The 16,545-nt window shown below is 40.6% G+C and overlaps 1 protein-coding gene across 2 annotated transcripts in view; it reads left to right on the top strand.

The window, feature by feature from the left end:
• The window catches only part of oxr1b (oxidation resistance 1b), a 53,691-nt gene that overhangs the window by 24,905 nt on the left and 12,241 nt on the right, over positions 1 to 16,545 (top strand). For both annotated transcript variants that reach the window (XM_077195123.1, XM_077195122.1), the window contains exons 4-10: positions 537 to 622; positions 5,063 to 5,170; positions 5,931 to 6,047; positions 8,421 to 8,564; positions 9,698 to 9,882; positions 10,085 to 10,758; positions 11,643 to 11,811. In XM_077195123.1, coding sequence (XP_077051238.1) covers positions 537 to 622; positions 5,063 to 5,170; positions 5,931 to 6,047; positions 8,421 to 8,564; positions 9,698 to 9,882; positions 10,085 to 10,758; positions 11,643 to 11,811 — 1,483 coding nt within the window. The remainder of the gene's footprint in view (positions 1 to 536; positions 623 to 5,062; positions 5,171 to 5,930; positions 6,048 to 8,420; positions 8,565 to 9,697; positions 9,883 to 10,084; positions 10,759 to 11,642; positions 11,812 to 16,545) is intronic.

Here is a 16,545-nt window from a genome sequence, read left to right as displayed (position 1 = left end):
TTAAGTGGAGTTTTGAATCATCCGAACACAAATCACCCAAATGCAAGTGTAGTTTATTTTATTAGGCAGGTCCAAATAGCAGAATCAAATCTTCTGCTCTATAAACTCACAGACGTTCACATATGGTATCAGCCGGCATAGTGCATTGATCCCTGCATAAGTATGCTCATAAAAATGACATTTATAACCCATTCACAAAACATCTCCTCCGTTTAATGGCGTTTTCGTGTCACCGGGAAACTTAGACTCACAGACCGGGTCATACGTCTCAGTGGACCGAGGCTGGAGAGGTGTATCCAAGCACACAGTGATAGCCGAGAGCCACTCCCCTGTGTGTGTGTGTGTGTGTGTGTGTTTGTCTGTGGGCTGGCGGACTAAGAAGCCTCCTCTCTCTCTCTGTCGCTCCGCGGTTGATGCTAACGGATGAGGGGTGGTGGTGGTGGGGGGGGGACAGACCGTAAGGAGTGTAGAGGAGATGAGAAGAGAGAGGAGGACCATGACTAGCGTAACCCAAACTCTCCCTCGTTTACTTTCAGACACCGGGCAGAAAAAGAGTGCGCTGGAGAGGAAAGATGTCCGGAGGATATCCTTCCAGAGGCCCAAAGGCACCATGGAGTATGTGGTGAGTAGTAGGTGTTGTCTGTCTGATCCAGGTGGCTCTGTTTACATAATGCACCGGTGTGTGTGTGTGTCCGCTTGACTAAGGATGAATGTGTGTACACACAGCCGCATGTATGTAATTATGTTTGGGATGGAAATGTGAGCGTGCTCTTCAGGTATGATTCATTCCCGCTGCAGTGCTGTTCGTACAGTAGGCTATGTTCTGCAGGAATGACTTTAATTGCTGTTTTTCATGGTACAGTAGTTTACATGCTGTCCATTTGCAGCAGTGAAACAAGGTGTTGTGAAAGGAAAATATGTAAAGCGTGTAATAAAATGGCTATGTTAGGGGATTGTGGGACATCTTATTATTTGAGCATTTAAGGTCTGTTCAGAAACATGCCTTTCTCCTGCCTTTCTCATTTTAAACGATTTGAGAAAGAGAAAGCGAGAGAGAGCTTTTCCATATGCTCTTGAGATGACCTCAAATCAGGTGGTGACTTTCTCCATGGTAACAGTGGCATTGCCGGGGATGCTGGGAGACGGGGTGGCAGTTCACTGGTGCTTCTGTCAGTCTGCTGCCTTTTGGACAAACCTTAATGTGCACGGAACAGAGATTTATTTACAAAGTCTGTGTGTGTACATACAGCACAGGGATTCTTTTATTTTTTTAATTTTACAAAAAAAAATTATTTTGTATGTTTATGTGTAGTTTATTATTATTATTATTTTATGTTGTAAATGTCGTTTATTTTATATCAATTATAGCATTGATCTGATTAAACTAATAAAATAATATTATGACCAGTGTTATTTTAGTATTATTTATTTCCCTTTTGTATTGTTTCCGTTATAGTTTTTATTAATATTTTGCATTATCTTTTATTTTTTTATTTCCACTTTTCGTTTTAATTTTACGTTTCATTTTTTTGTAATTTATTGTAATATTTTTTTGTTCTTTTTTAAATATTAATATTTAGATTTTTATTGTATTTTTATATTCATATTTTATTTTCAGTTTTAGTTTTTTTAATTATTATTTCCAGATAATCAATTTATTGTTTCAACTGTTTAAATTTCAGTTGTCAAGGCAATATTTCTATATAATATAATTTTTTTAATAGTTTTAGTTAACGATAATAACCCTGGAATCAGGATGGATTTTTTCAACCATTTTACTGCATGTTAAAAGGTTTTAATGTCTGATTTTACTTAAAGCATGTTAAGTTTGAGCTACTAGTCATGCAAGTAGTATACATTTTATAATATCAGTGTCAAAAGTAGATTTTTGCATTTTCTAGAGTAAAAGAAATGTGAGTGGTACCCTTGCAAAGCTAGCTGCTACGACGCCTAATGAATTGTGTGTGTTTTACAAGGTGTTGCTCTGCTGTTGCTAAGGCAAGCAGGGTGGTTGCTAGGTGTTTATTAGTGCAGGTCAAAAGAGTCCACCACAAATTTTCTATGATATTCTCTCTCCAGGCTTGGGTCCCATTTTTGGGATTGTTTTGTGCATTTTATCACCCATCAGGGGAAAATCGTCTGATCACTTGAGAAAGTAAAAGCTTCGCCTCAAAAATGATAGTCTCATTCATGTCTTTAGCACAAATGGTGCAGTGCAAGTTACATCCCAAATACTTGGGGTTGATATCGATGTCTGCCTTTTCTATATATGAAAAAGTTGACATGAAACTGCTATTAAGTTATTAAAAATAATTTCCTGAATTTTTTTATCTGGAACTGTTTCTGTTTTGTAAGCAAGCCCCCACCTTTCTCTTTCTTATTGTCAGTGTTGTGAAACTGTACACTTCCCCTGTGTAATTGCACACCCTAATATCCACACTAACCAATCATAGTGATTTGTGGCCCTGTGACCACAGAGATTGATGGGCTTAATTAGTCAATGCTCTTAGAGCTACACAGCGACTGTACTTCATTCCTCAGGTAGTGATGAGATCCATGTACCTCATATGAGTTTTCATTCCATAGCAGATATTGGAAGTGGGGTTTGCACGAGGATAGAAGATTTGATGAAGAACTGTAAGATATCTTTTGAAATAGACAGTGTATTACATCCAGACTATATGAAACTTTATTATTTTCACCTTGTATATGTTTGTTTGTGTGTATGTTTGTGTGTGTGTGTGTTTGTGTGTGTGTGTGTGTGTGTGTGTGTGTGTGTGTGTGTGTGTGTGTGTGTGTGTGTGTGTGTGTGTGTGTGTGTGTGTGTGTGTGTGTGTGTGTGTGTGTGTGGTGTGTGTGTGTGTAGATTGGAAAAATAATGATTTGTTTTTCATGTTTCATGTCTCTTTTTCTCATCAAGGCTGCATTTTTTTATGGAAAAATACAGTAAAAACTAATAGTGTGAAATATTATTATATATTTTAAAAGAGGAAAGGTAAATTTACAGCACTCATTACTCTGGCTTTCAGTGCCACATTACACACACGGACACACACACACACACACGGGGACACACACACGGACACACACACACACACAAAAACACACACACAGATATATATATATATTCATACAGTATATAATATGCAAATGTGTGTGAGACTCAGTGAAGGATGCCTCTAAAGGATAAATTGAATGCAGACGGAGAGAGATGGCTCTCAATTATTTATGTCCGGCTGTTGGACTGTAATCGATACCCAATGAGAATCAATGATTTGGATCAGGTGACAGTGATCCGGTGATCTGAGATCCTGCCACCTGGGGATTTATCAAAACATACAAATGTCACATCTTGCAACTGCAAGGAGCCACCAGAGGATGAATTGCTCACTGTCGCCATTGCAGTAAACACACCCATTCGTCATGCATTCTGAATGTGCTTAATTATAATGTGTCTCGAGATAATGACTGAATTCACTGAATAATTTTTTTATGATATGTAATTTCTATAGATGTTAGGATTCCATAATGTTTCATCAAATCATTTGTCTTTGTGCGTCTTTTGTGGCGAGATATTTTTAAAGCTTTTCAGACTCAGTGGTCATCATGAAGCCAGCCCAGATGTCCCTCTGTGCTCTCTTTGTGTGTTTTCAACCTGACATTTAGAGATTCAGAGATTCTTGAATGCTATTTGCATTCATCTCCCCATGGCATTGAAGGACAGATATTGTATGTTGAGAGAAGGTTAAAGCTCTGGCTTCAGCCACAATCAAACCATGTGCTTCTAAACAAGTTTGAAAGATATTGATTTAACACCTGGTGAGTTAGAGCTTATATAAAAACTGTTCAGTTATGTATCTCACTATGTTTTTGGACATAAGCATTAGGTTTAAATGGACAAAATCTTCAGTGTTGGGAGTAACTCATTACAAGTAACTTGAGTTATGTAATCAGATTACTTTTTCAAGTATCTAGTAATGCATTACTACAAGTTACTTTGTTTTCCATTTATTGACTGACAGCTGTTGTCCCCATGTCCCAACATTGTCCTCATGTTGAGAAAAATCGAAGTGCAGAGGCGTTGTGTGTAAACATGATGCTTATTGTAGTTCTAGACTAAATGTGTGCATGCATTTACTCATCTCACTTGCACTCAAAAAATATTCAATATTCCTCAAAATGAATAAAATCTGTGAAATGCAGAATCAGAATACTTTGCAAACCTCCAATAACTAAATATGTTAAATAAAACATACATTTTTATACATTTAATCTCACTTTATTAACTTGCTTCTGACCTTCAATGAATCAGTTAAACTATAAGCAAAAATGACTTAGGATTTTTTTGTTTTTATTGGTAAAGTAAGTGTTAAACTTCTTTCTCCTGCATCCTACTCTTCCGTTATCCAGAATGTCAGCACAGCTGAAAGGTTTGCTTGAGCTGCGCCCTCTACTGTACACGCGTGAATTCATTTCCTTCAGCCTGAGGCTTATTATTTCACTTTTGGTGTGAAAGGGTCTTTACATTTGCCAACAAATATAACTTTTTCGTTATAAAAAACAAGCCCAGCCCAGGTGAAAAAAAGTAACACAAAAGTAACGTAACACGTTACTTTTCTAAAAAAGTAAATAAGTAACGAAATTATTTACTTTTTAAGGGAGTAACGCAATACTGCAATACATTACTTTTCTCCAAATTACAAAGTAATTTTCTCCAACACTGAAAATCACATTTTAGCTGTGAGTTTATTTTGTTTGGACTTTTACAGGGTTTTTTTCCCCCTTTTCTTTTCTTTTTTTATTGCGTATTTTACATATGCTACATACTAGATGAAACTGGAAGAATTTTTTTCAGATGGATAGGAGACAAAGGGAACAGTAATTTTAGATGATGCATTCTGTTACAGGTGGATGTCTGCATTGGATGGTTTTCACTGGGGCCTTGATTTGCTGTTCCGACAGATTCAAATGCTTAGTCAACCATGTTACTCGGAAGCTGATGTCTTCATTTTAGAACTTTATTAGCTAAGAAAATATCTAACTTTTGTTTTTGTGTGCCTAGGTGGAGTCTCGGGACACACTCAACAGCATTGCGTTGAAGTTTGACACGACTCCAAACGAGCTCGTCCAGCTCAACAAACTCTTCTCTCGCGCTGTGGTTCCTGGCAAGGTACTGTATGGTGTAGTAATTTTCAGAGCAGATGGTCTCTATGTCCAGCTGAGCTCTCTTCCAGTCAATTGCTTTTTCCAGTATCTAGTATAGTTAGAGTACGGTAAAAAATGTGGCACATAGAAAATTTCAAATGCCTTCTTAAAGGGATAGTTCACCCAAAAATGAAAATTCTTTAATAATTTTCTCACCCTCAAGTTGTTCCAAAGATTGACTGTAACCAAACAGTCGATGGGCCCTATTGGCTTCCATTTTATGTAAAAAAAATACAATGGAAATCAACTGTTTGGTTACCAACATTCTTCAAAATATCTTCTTTTCTGTCCAGCAGAAGAAAGAAATTCATACAGGTTAGGAACAACTTGCGGGTGAGTAAATGATGGCAGAATTTTTATTTTTGTGTGAACTATCCCTTTAAAGTAGCAAATTCATCTTGGTGCCTCCACAGTTTGAAATTAATGAGCAGAGATATCGTGATCCTCAGGGTAAGAACTGAAACCATTTAAAACGGGGAAAATGTCCCGGAAAAAAAAACTACGGCTTTTGTAAAAGAATAAACATTCTATTTGTTCAGTAATCTGAGATTTGAATGGCAATTCATGCTCTCTGCTTTCCTTTGTCATTTGGTTTTGTTGGAGATCAAGCTAGCTGTCTGCTTGTTTCAATTCACTGATTTCATTCATTGTACTTGGCTAAAAGCCATTGCTGTTTGCATGTGAGATGATATAAATGTAAATTCTGAGTGTGTCTTGCTCTTCAGGTGCTGTATGTCCCTGACCCGGGATACATCTCCAGTGCAGAAAGCTCTCCCTCGCTCAGTCCCATCAGCCCCCTCTCCCCCACCTCTTCAGAGGCTGATCACGAGAAGACCACCACAGTAAGTGCCACCTCAATCTTCATCCACAGCTTCCTGGGGGATCGCATAGCCAGAGGACAGGCTTATACTCGTCCTTTATCGTTGTTTTAATATATGATTAAATTATTTTGCTTGCCAAGGTCTGATCAGTTCGTACAACTACTCAAGCAAGAATCGCTTTTTATATTGTTCACCCCATATGCTTTTTGCCCCTTAAGCATGCATTGTTTTATGTACCTTTCTATTGTGAAGTCCAACGATCTTTTAGCTCATTGTGGTGTATAAGCATATTTTGCCATGATTTGGAATGGGGAAATTTAATAATCCATGTAATAAGCTGAGTTTCATTAAGGGCTGTTCAGTATAATATGCAGACTTACTCAGCTGAAAAAATAGCAAGTTATTAAGTAAAACTGCTTGGATCATTTCACACTAATGCTATATGTCTACATTTATGCAATAGACCATGTAAAGTAAAATAGAAGTGCCATGGACTATCATTTTGCATAGCTTGCATTTTTACATCAATTCAATTATTTTCCATTTACTTCAACCAGCTTTTTAATTTGTAGTAGCTAAGCCTGTCAAATCAAATCGGACAAGAGATCCAAATCAGTGGCCAAACTCCTTTACATGCTTCAGACATTTTAAAGACCTGCTTTCATATACATATTTCTGTTTTTTTACGTATTTTTTGCCACCCCTTTAAAAATTCTAGACTTGACCTACTGTATAATACACAACTAATGCGTAAGAGTTTATGCGTGTGTGTTTGAAACTCCATTCCCATCAATTATGAATCTATGGGGGGAAAAAATAACCAGCAAGTTCTTAAAAGATATTCCTTAAAATATATCATGCATGTTACAATACAAACATCATGATGTTGAGTTTGGGTGGACTATTTCTTTAATCTCAGGGTCAGATGGTTTTGTGTCCACAAGGGGGTGGCGATGAATTTCCCTTTTGGGGACAGCTGTTATTCCTGTTATGAAGCCGGAGATTCCAGTAATTGTTGTATTCAGACAAACGGCATTCCTTCCAGCTATGTTTGTCCCTAGTTGGTGATTCTGGATGACAAATAAGAAGGAAGATATCTCGGAAAGATCACCATGGCTACTTTTAAGCTCTCATCTGTCCTCGTGTGCTATAAGGGTCAAATTTATGTCCTGGACTGCCATTTTGAGGTTGCCAAATGGATTGTGTCACCTCTGTTGGATTAGTGTGTGACTCTGTGTGTAGTTCCGGCTCCATATGGTCATGGATTTACTGGTCCTGCTGCCCAGTGCCTGAGATTCAGGGGTATATGATTGCATTTCCTCGTGAGTCATCAATGGATAAAGCAAGCACATGCACACGCTTATTTTAACTTCAAATGTATTCATGTATCGACATGCATCTCACGAATAAGGATGAGCATGCATATCCCTGTAATTTTAATAGCTAGGGGAATTGACTGTTACATTGCCATCAGATTACATGAAAACACATGAATTCATGCAATATTCATGTTACTCTGTGCTGGCTTTTGCATTTCTTCAAGCTGATTATTCATACACAGTGGAGTGCATCTAAACTGTGCAGTCAGTCACAGCAGCCATACATTTCTATACTTGTCTACAGTCTGTACACATGTAATATTCATGTGTTGGCCCATCATGGCCTATCAGTTGCAGTTTTACATATGAGCATTATTTGCTGGTTATGTTTACTGTTAAGGGCCAAATTTAGTTTTATATATGCAGTTAGTAGGCTACTTAAATAAAAATGCAGTTTCTACGTGTGCATCACTTGCTTGGTTGTGAACTCCAGTAAACAACCTGGTTTTCTTTCATTAGTGTTAAATGAGCAAGTGATGTTTGTTTGTCAAGTATAAGAGGTTGCAGTGTGCTCGTGTTTCACAGGGCTCTTTGTGTGAGAAGTTGAAATATATTAACCGAGGAGTCAAACAAGTGTTCCGTATTTGCGATTCTAACTCAAACCCAAGAGTATCAGCTCAGGATTCTGCTGCAATGCATGTGAAATTTTGTAGTTTTTCTTTTTCTTGTCCTATAATGAGCTCACACACATACAAACACACAAAGATGCTGACAGTCGCTCAACCGGTGCAGCATCATGTTAGGAAACCTGCCTCAGTCTCCTTGGTTTCCGCCTGTCAGCCTTCTTATAGCAGAGAGCCCTCAAGGGATCTGCCAATATGCCTTAATGGGTTGTTATTTCCAAGCCTCCTTGTTATGATGACTGTGTATGTGTGTGTGTGTGTGTGTGTGTGTTTATATGTGGATGTGGGTGTTAGAGGACGTACCTTGAGCTCAAGGTTGGGCCACATTCAGTGTGATGTGGCGAGGGCTACCACTGATTGAGCTGTTTCTCACACCATCTTCATCCCACCAGGACTCAGATGATGTCCACCGGAGACACAGCACATGTCACGGGCCCCCTCGACCAGCCAGAGTGGTGTCATCCACCTCCGAGGAAGAAGAGGCTCTTACGGAAAAGTTCCTTAAAATGAACTGCAAATACATCACAGATGGCAAGGTGAGTGATTTCTGTGTACAGACTCTGTTAGTCAGGCGCACAGATTATTACTAGTCACTGGATTTACACAAATTTGCCACATTTGTTTGTTCGAGGTACGTATTAGAAATATATGCACTACCATTCAGAAGTTTAGAGACCGTTTATAGAATTATTTATTTTAAATTTGAGAACTTAATACCCAATTGAAATTAAATTTGCATTAAATTGATCAAAAGAGACTGTAAAGACTTTAACATTGTTACAAAAGATTTAAATTTCAAACGCTGTGCATATTCATCAAAGAATCCTGAACAAAAATGTGTCACAGTTTCCACAAAAATATTAAGCAGCACAACTGTTTTTACCATTGATAAAGAGAAGGAAATGTAAAAATTTGAAAATCTTACCAAACTTTTGAAAAGTAGTGTGTATGTTCAGGAAAAACATAAATAAATATAAGTGTGTGTGTGTGTGTGTGTGTGTGTGTACAGTATACATATATATATATATATATATATATATATATAAATGTGTATGTGTGTGTATGTATATTTTTTTGCTGAACTTTTAATGTATTAATGTTCTTGTATATTTCTGAACATTTACTTCTGTATGGATGTAAATATTTAGATAAATACATTTTATTTATAAAAAATTCAATTTCTGCTCTAGCATGTGTACTTGGCATTGTGTACTGAAAATTTAAAAATGTATTAAAATGAATAACATTGCAAAATAAATAAATACATATTCCTCTGATTATGTCTGTGAAATATATGGTACTTGTTACTTTTGGACGGACAGAAATTATGATCACAAAGTCTACAAACATTTTCACAAATTTTTACAGTATTTTCTGAGCAATCATGCATATAGGCTACATTTTCCATTCTGACCTGTTATTGTGGTATCACTGATTTCAGATTTACCCCTAAACAGTACATGAAAACCAAATCCAAAACTTCAGTTGCATTTCATGTTGATCTCTTCCTGTCTAAGTGGATGGTTTGTGGCCAGAATAATCAATATACAATAACAGTATGTCGCCTACTGATCTTTACTGTGATGATCAGGTCTGGACATGTAAAAGAGTAGTGTATGGTCTACTGATTTTTCATTGCCATCTTTCTCCTCTGTTCTCAATCTTTTAGGGTATAGTAAGTGGTGTGCTGCTGGTAACCCCAAACAACGTCATGTTTGACCCTCATAAGTTGGACCGTCTGGTGCAGGAGCGAGGATGTGAGGAGTACGGGATCATGTGCCCGCTGGAGGAGGTGCAGTCCGCAGCCATGTGCCGGGAGATCACCGACATCAGGGTCCGAGAGCTCGTGCCACCGTAAGTTACTTAAGCGACACTTGTACATCATTTTTGCTACAGATATGATGATTGGTCCTATATGATCAGACAACACCCTACCAACCCCCTAGATTACTCTAGCAACCGCATAGCAACATGATAACAACCACTTTGATCACATTAGCGGGAAAATGCAAGTCATATAGCAATGTGTCATGTTTTTTTTTTTTTGTCGACGCAGAGATCTAGAGCTTGAGCCTTCAATACCTGAGGTAAGCCATCTCAAGAGGGCACCACGTCTCAATGCAGGCGATGCGGCACACCGAATCCGCGAGACGGGCAACGACAGTACCAGCACGGCCCCTCGCAGCACGGAAGCTTCTCTATCTGAAGACGTTTTCACCGAGTCAGAACTTTCTCCAGTCCGTGATGATCCCCTTGCAACATCTTCCGACGAGCTGCAGCAGATAAAGTCCTCTGGTGCGTCTTCTGAATCTGTGCAAACCATCAACCAGGCCGCCACAACCACTGAAGAATCTTCAATGGCTGACAAGAATGATGTAAAAGAAGCTGTACCAAATACAGGAACGGTGGGAAGAGGATGGAGGGATAGTGGCATTGAGCAGAGTCTGAATGCCACAGGTTTATCCAATGAGGTGCTGTCTGAGAACGTTCTGGAGAATGTAATGAGGGACCAACCTGCAGATGTGGCCACGTCACGCACCACATCTGAGTCGCTTTGTTCGGACACTGAGGCTGTTGAGGATTTTGCAAAAGCCCATGAGTCACAGAAGAGCGTGGAAGCTCAGACTATGCAGTCGACCAGTGATATGAAGGAAGGAGAACAAAAGATGTCCAATGATTTCACAGCAGCTGTTGAGCTTGGAGCAGATGAGAGACAGAGTACAGAGGAAGGTAACCTACTGTTAGCACATGTGTTAAAGTCAACATGAAATCAAATTTGACACCATTACATGATCTTATTTGTATCTGATTCATCAGTTAAATTTGTACCTGATTCATCAGTTAACAATGTTCCTCCAATAATCATTATTTATATTCGGTCATTAAAATATGGTCTATATATAGTGATATATGTATATATATATATATTTTATATTTTTTTATTATTATTATATTTATTAAACATGTAACAAAGTATGGTTTTATAAATATATTATAAAGTTTCAGTGCATCTCTTAAGGCTACAGCAAAAATAGCATGTAGCGATAAATCTGAAAAGCAGTGAGAAAAACTGGCACCCAAAAAATGGGTGCCAGTGGTGTTTCATAAAGGAATAATATTTTTTTTTTACTCTGAATTTCTAACAAAAAATGCAAGTAAAAATGAGTTGCAATGTTTCATGTTGACTTTAAGCTTACTTCTTATTGTAGCTCTCTCTCCCCAAGGCTATTGCTTATATAAAAGACATTCAATCCTTGATGACATAACATAACTAACAAATATATTGAAGTGTCAGCCTCCATTTGATCCTGCTGTATCACTGCTGCAGTCTAATGAGGATGTGGCTGAAAAATATGCTGAAAGATACATTTTCAGTTAATCTTGCGGGAGATCCACAGATTTAATCTGCTCCATTTATTTATTTCTCTCCAGCACTCTAATAACATCAGCTAACTCTAACATGACATCTTATTTAGCATATGCTGCATCCAGCGTACATAAATATGCTACAATATAGATTCATTAAAATGGGATGCAAGATTCATGTTTTAGTTTTACACGCTGAGATGACTATGAAAAACAGGTGCAGTTGTGCTGTTTGTTTCCTGTCCCAGTTGTGCCGTTGCCCAAAGGCAAGGAGAAGTCCAAGTCGCACAAGTTCCTGTGTCTGCGTGTTGGCAGAGCCATGCGGAAGACCTTTGTTTCCCACGCGAGTGCCTCCATGCTGCAGTACGCCCAAAGAGACAGGAAACACGAGTACTGGTTCGCTGTTCCTTCTGAGAGGTCAGTGCTATTCCCAGTTTGGCTGCACTCCACTTTAAATGTCACCTTCCTGTTCTGCTAAAATGGAATTGTTTACACATTTACTGCTCCAGACTCAGGTGTAGTATGTTTTTTAAAACATTCTACAAAAAATGGATGATGGGTGGGCCGGAATAATTTGCATCACCCCATGTTTTACAACCAGCCTCATTTTGGTAGAAAAGAAATTGATAGACCGATCCCTGCATTCATGACACATGCCACAACGTGGAAAAATTTAAACAAAGAACAAATCAGGAGAGGAGAGAGTCCACTATAAAGCTACATCACTTACTAAGCAAAATCACAATCATTCGGCCCACCCATGCCCATCCGTAACTCCGCCCCTGGTTTCTCCCAAGGTTTTTTTCTCCATTTCTGTCAAATGATGGAGTTTGGGTTCCTTGCCACTGTCGCCTCTGGCTTGCTTAGTTGGGGACACTTAGTATTCAGCAATATTATTGATTTGACTTCACTGACAGTATTGGATGAGAACTGAACTGAGCTGGATGATGATGACACCACTGTTTTCTGCAGAACTGAATTGAATTAATTTCATATTTGATGATCTTTACACAGTTATTGAACGGAACTGAATCAGCACTGATCTGATTTCAGTTGAATAATGACTGTGTACTATTATCTTTTTAGAGCTGCTTTACTGCAGAATTTAATTATTTTTGCATCATTGAATCATCATTTTCAATTCAATTCACATTTATTTGTATAGCGCTTTTCACAATACATATTGTTTTAAGGCAGCTTAACAGAAAATGCATGTCTACATTACAATTTAGAGTGATCTGTTATCAGAGGTGACTGTGTCCAAGTTATGGTTTTCAGAAATGTACATTATACAAATCATGTGGTTCGCTAATAATGCATTAATTTAAACAATGTTTTAATTTAAGACAGAAAAAATAACCTCATTTAAGTAATGAATACATGATGTAATGAATACATTACTGTATATTACTGTAAAGCTGTTTTGAAACAATCTGCATTTTTTTTAAAGTGCCAGAAATAAAGGTGAAAGTTTTCAAACATTGATAATAATAAAAATGTTTAAAAAAGCACCAAATCAGGATATTAAAAGGATTTCTGAAGGATCATGTGACACGGAAGAATTGAGTTTTAAATTGTAATAATACGTCACAATATTTTTGATCAAATAAATGCAGCCATGGTGAACATAAGAGACTTCGTTCAAAAAATTATTGACCAATCTTAACAACCCCAAACTTTTGAAGTCCACTTATATGAGTGTATTTTCATGCACAAAAAAACAGTGATTTAGTTTTGCGGTTATCGTTTTTTCACCCTGTCTATGATCCTAAATGGATTGTTTTTGCTGCTTTACTTGTAAGTCCTCCTTGAAACCTCTTTACATATTGGCTAAACTTTTTACATGTGATGTCAAAACAAAAAGCGATGGTTTCAATAAATGGACTTGGTGACGTGGGCAGGGAGTCTATGCATAGCAGCTCTTTTATATAAAAATATAAGAATAATATGTTTAAGATGACATGGCATGAGGGTTAGCTTGAGCTTATGATTAAGAATCTAACTACATGAATCTTCTAGTTTATCCTGTGTCAGTATTTAGTCTTTCTGGGAATGAGATCTATCTGGTGACACTAGAAATGACTGAGGCTAATTACCTGACCTACTAATCTGAATGTGCAAAAGCAAAGCCTTATGTAATCCATCACAGAATCTGTTACTTTTGTATAATACAGCTATTCAGCCACAGTCAGACAGAATTAAGAGAGATTTGCATGCTGCATATGTGTGTTTTCATCTCCAAACTGAATTATGCATGGATCAATGTTTTTCCTGGAGCAATAAATCAATATAATTCTCTAAAACTACATCATCTCGAACAGATGAGTCTGTAATGTGATGCCATATTTATGATCATAAAAGAAAATCGAATATGACGTTTGAAAAATTGCTTTGGACTGCAAAACGTTTGCTTTCTGTGATGTGTGAAGAAGCGTAATTTCACCCTGTGTCTGTTTGACTTTGTTTAGTCTTCTGACATTTCCGCTCATTTGACCTATGGTGTTTATTTTGCATGTTTGGTTTTTGTGATTTAACTTTGTATTTGAGAGTTCTATAGTTCACACATGGTTTACAACCTCCATCTTGACCCATTAGACTCACACAAACAGAGTCTGCGTTCGTGCCAGGGTGGCATCCATGGATAAGATGTCTCATTAAGTATCAGAGATGTGGCTATGGGAAGGACCGCACAAAAAACTGCTCTACTGTTGTCTGACCCAGTTTGCTGGCCAGTCTCATGATCCATTTGAGATATGACAATGGTCCATTTTATCATTACTGAACCGCAAAGTGAAGAAAAACACTGCTCTGAAAAACACGTACTTGCGTACTTCTCCTAGGCTGTAAGCTTTGCCACGTGTCCCATGAGCCGCCTGGATGTATCTCATCCAAATCTGTCCATGACCAGGTCATCGTGTGTTGGCCTATGTGTGTCTGAGCTTGTGCATGTCTGTATGTGTGTGTTTATGGTTGCAGTTCTATGTAAATTATCTCTCAACATCAGTGCCTTTTGTTAGCAGGACTACAGGACAGGGTTTCAACACTGTCAACATGGCGTAATCACCTATAAGTTGCTGTTGACATATACCATTATAAATTGAGGAGAGCAATCTAGGAAAGTGGTATATCAGACTACAGACATGCATTGTGGTTGATTTAGATGTTGTTATGAATTGGCAGACTCAGTAGGATCCATTTGCAGCTTTTAATGGAAGAAACGTCAAACAGGCAGGAGTCAAGAAACAGCAAAACAGGGAATTCAGAGAGCAAGCACAGAGAGTAGTCAGGTAACAGGCAGAAGATCAGGGCAGGCAGCAGTAAACAATAATCCAGGGGAATCAAAGTCAAGACAGGCGGCAAACAGGCAGTAGTGAGATAACAATCCAAGGTCAGCAAATAGATCAGCAAGATAGGGAAAAACGCTCAGTGATTACAGGCCGTGGCAATGCAATACTTCGCCCTGAACTTCTGTTTGAGTGTGGCTTATATGGAGAGTCTGAATGAGGTGCAGGTGTGTGTGCAATCAGTCCCAGGAATGAAGCATTATGGGAATTGTAGTTTTGTGAAGTGATCAGTCTGGTGTGGAGTGCCCTCTGGTGACTCTCAGGGGCACCCCAGCTGGTGATCGTTACATAGCCCCCCCCCAAAGAGCGGCTTCCAGACGCTCCAAAAACAGTCCAGGAGGGAGGTGGAGCGGAGGCAGATCCGGGGGCGGGATGGAGGGCCAGGTCCGTGGAGCGGAAAAGGACCTGCAGACTGCGGTAAAACGGATGGCCAGGGCGGAGCGGGCTGTGCAGGAGACCACTGCGGAGAAGAACCCTCGGGCGGCCACGGTGGTGAAGAACCCTCGGGGGGCCACGGCGGTGAAGAACCCTCGGGCGGCCACGGTGGTGATGACCCATCGGGCGGCCACGGCGGAGACAATCCTTCAGGTGGCCAGGGCGGAAACCTCCCTTCGGGTGGCCATGGCGGAGACCTCCCTTCGGGCGGCCACGGAACAGGAGCAGGAATCCACCCAGGAACAGTCATCAGTTGCTCTGCAACAGACCCTGGCTCAGGACTAGGAACTGATACCTGCTCAGAAACAGAAACAGACACAGGAACAGACACTGGCTCCCGTACAGGAACAGACACCGGCTCAGGAACAGGAACAGACTCTGTGACGAAGGCCATCTTGTCCGTAGACTCGGCTCGGAGGCGGCCATCTTGTCCGTAGACACCAGCTCGGAGGCGGCCATCTTGTCCGTAGACACCGGTTCGGAGGCGGCCATCTTGTCCGGGATCATCTCTGGCTGGACCAGCGGCGAAGGCTCAGTGCTGGACGGGACCAGCGGCGAAGGCTCAGTGCTGGACGGGACCAGCGGCGAAGGCTCAGTGCTGGACGGGACCAGCAGCGAAGGCTCTGTGCTGGACGGCGTCAGCGGCGAGGGCTCTGTGCTGGATGGCGTCAGCGGCGAAGGAAGCTCTGGCTTTTGCTCGAAGACTGGCTCTGGCTCTTGCTCGAAGACTGGCTCTGGCTCTTGCTCGAAGACTGGCTCTGGCTCTTGCTCGAAGACTGGCTCTGGCTCTTGCTCGAAGACTGGACGTGGCCGACGTGAAGCTCAGGCTGGACGTGGCCGACGTGAAGCTCTGGCTGGACGTGGCCGACGTGAAGCTCTGGCTGGACGTGGCCGACGTGAAGCTCTGGCTGGACGTGGCCGACGTGAAGCTCTGGCTGGACGTGGCCGACGTGAAGCTCTGGCTGGACGTGGCCGACGTGAAGCTCTGGCTGGACGTGGCCGACGTGAAGCTCTGGCTGGACGTGGCCGACGTGAAGCTCTGGCTGGACGTGGCCGACGTGAAGCTCTGGCTGGACGTGGCCGACGTGAAGCTCTGGCTGGACGTGGCCGACGTGAAGCTCTGGCTGGACGTGGCCGACGTGAAGCTCTGGCTGGACGTGGCCGACGTGAAGCTCTGGCTGGACGTGGCCGACGTGAAGCTCTGGCTGGACGTGGCCGACGTGAAGCTCTGGCTGGACGTGGCCGACGTGAAGCTCTGGCTGGACGTGGCCGACGTGAAGCTCTGGCTGGACGTGGCCGACGTGAAGCTCTGGCTGGACGTGGCCGACGTGAAGCTCTGGCTGGACGTGGCCGACGTGAAGCTCTGGCTGGA

The sequence above is a fragment of the Siphateles boraxobius genome, unplaced genomic scaffold (assembly GCF_051911475.1).
Source record: "Siphateles boraxobius isolate OS27281-9 unplaced genomic scaffold, OSU_SipBor_1 33, whole genome shotgun sequence".
Classification (NCBI taxonomy): Eukaryota; Metazoa; Chordata; class Actinopteri; order Cypriniformes; family Leuciscidae; genus Siphateles; species Siphateles boraxobius.
Note: the sequence above shows the minus strand (reverse complement) of the source record. Positions and strands in the feature narration are given on the sequence as shown.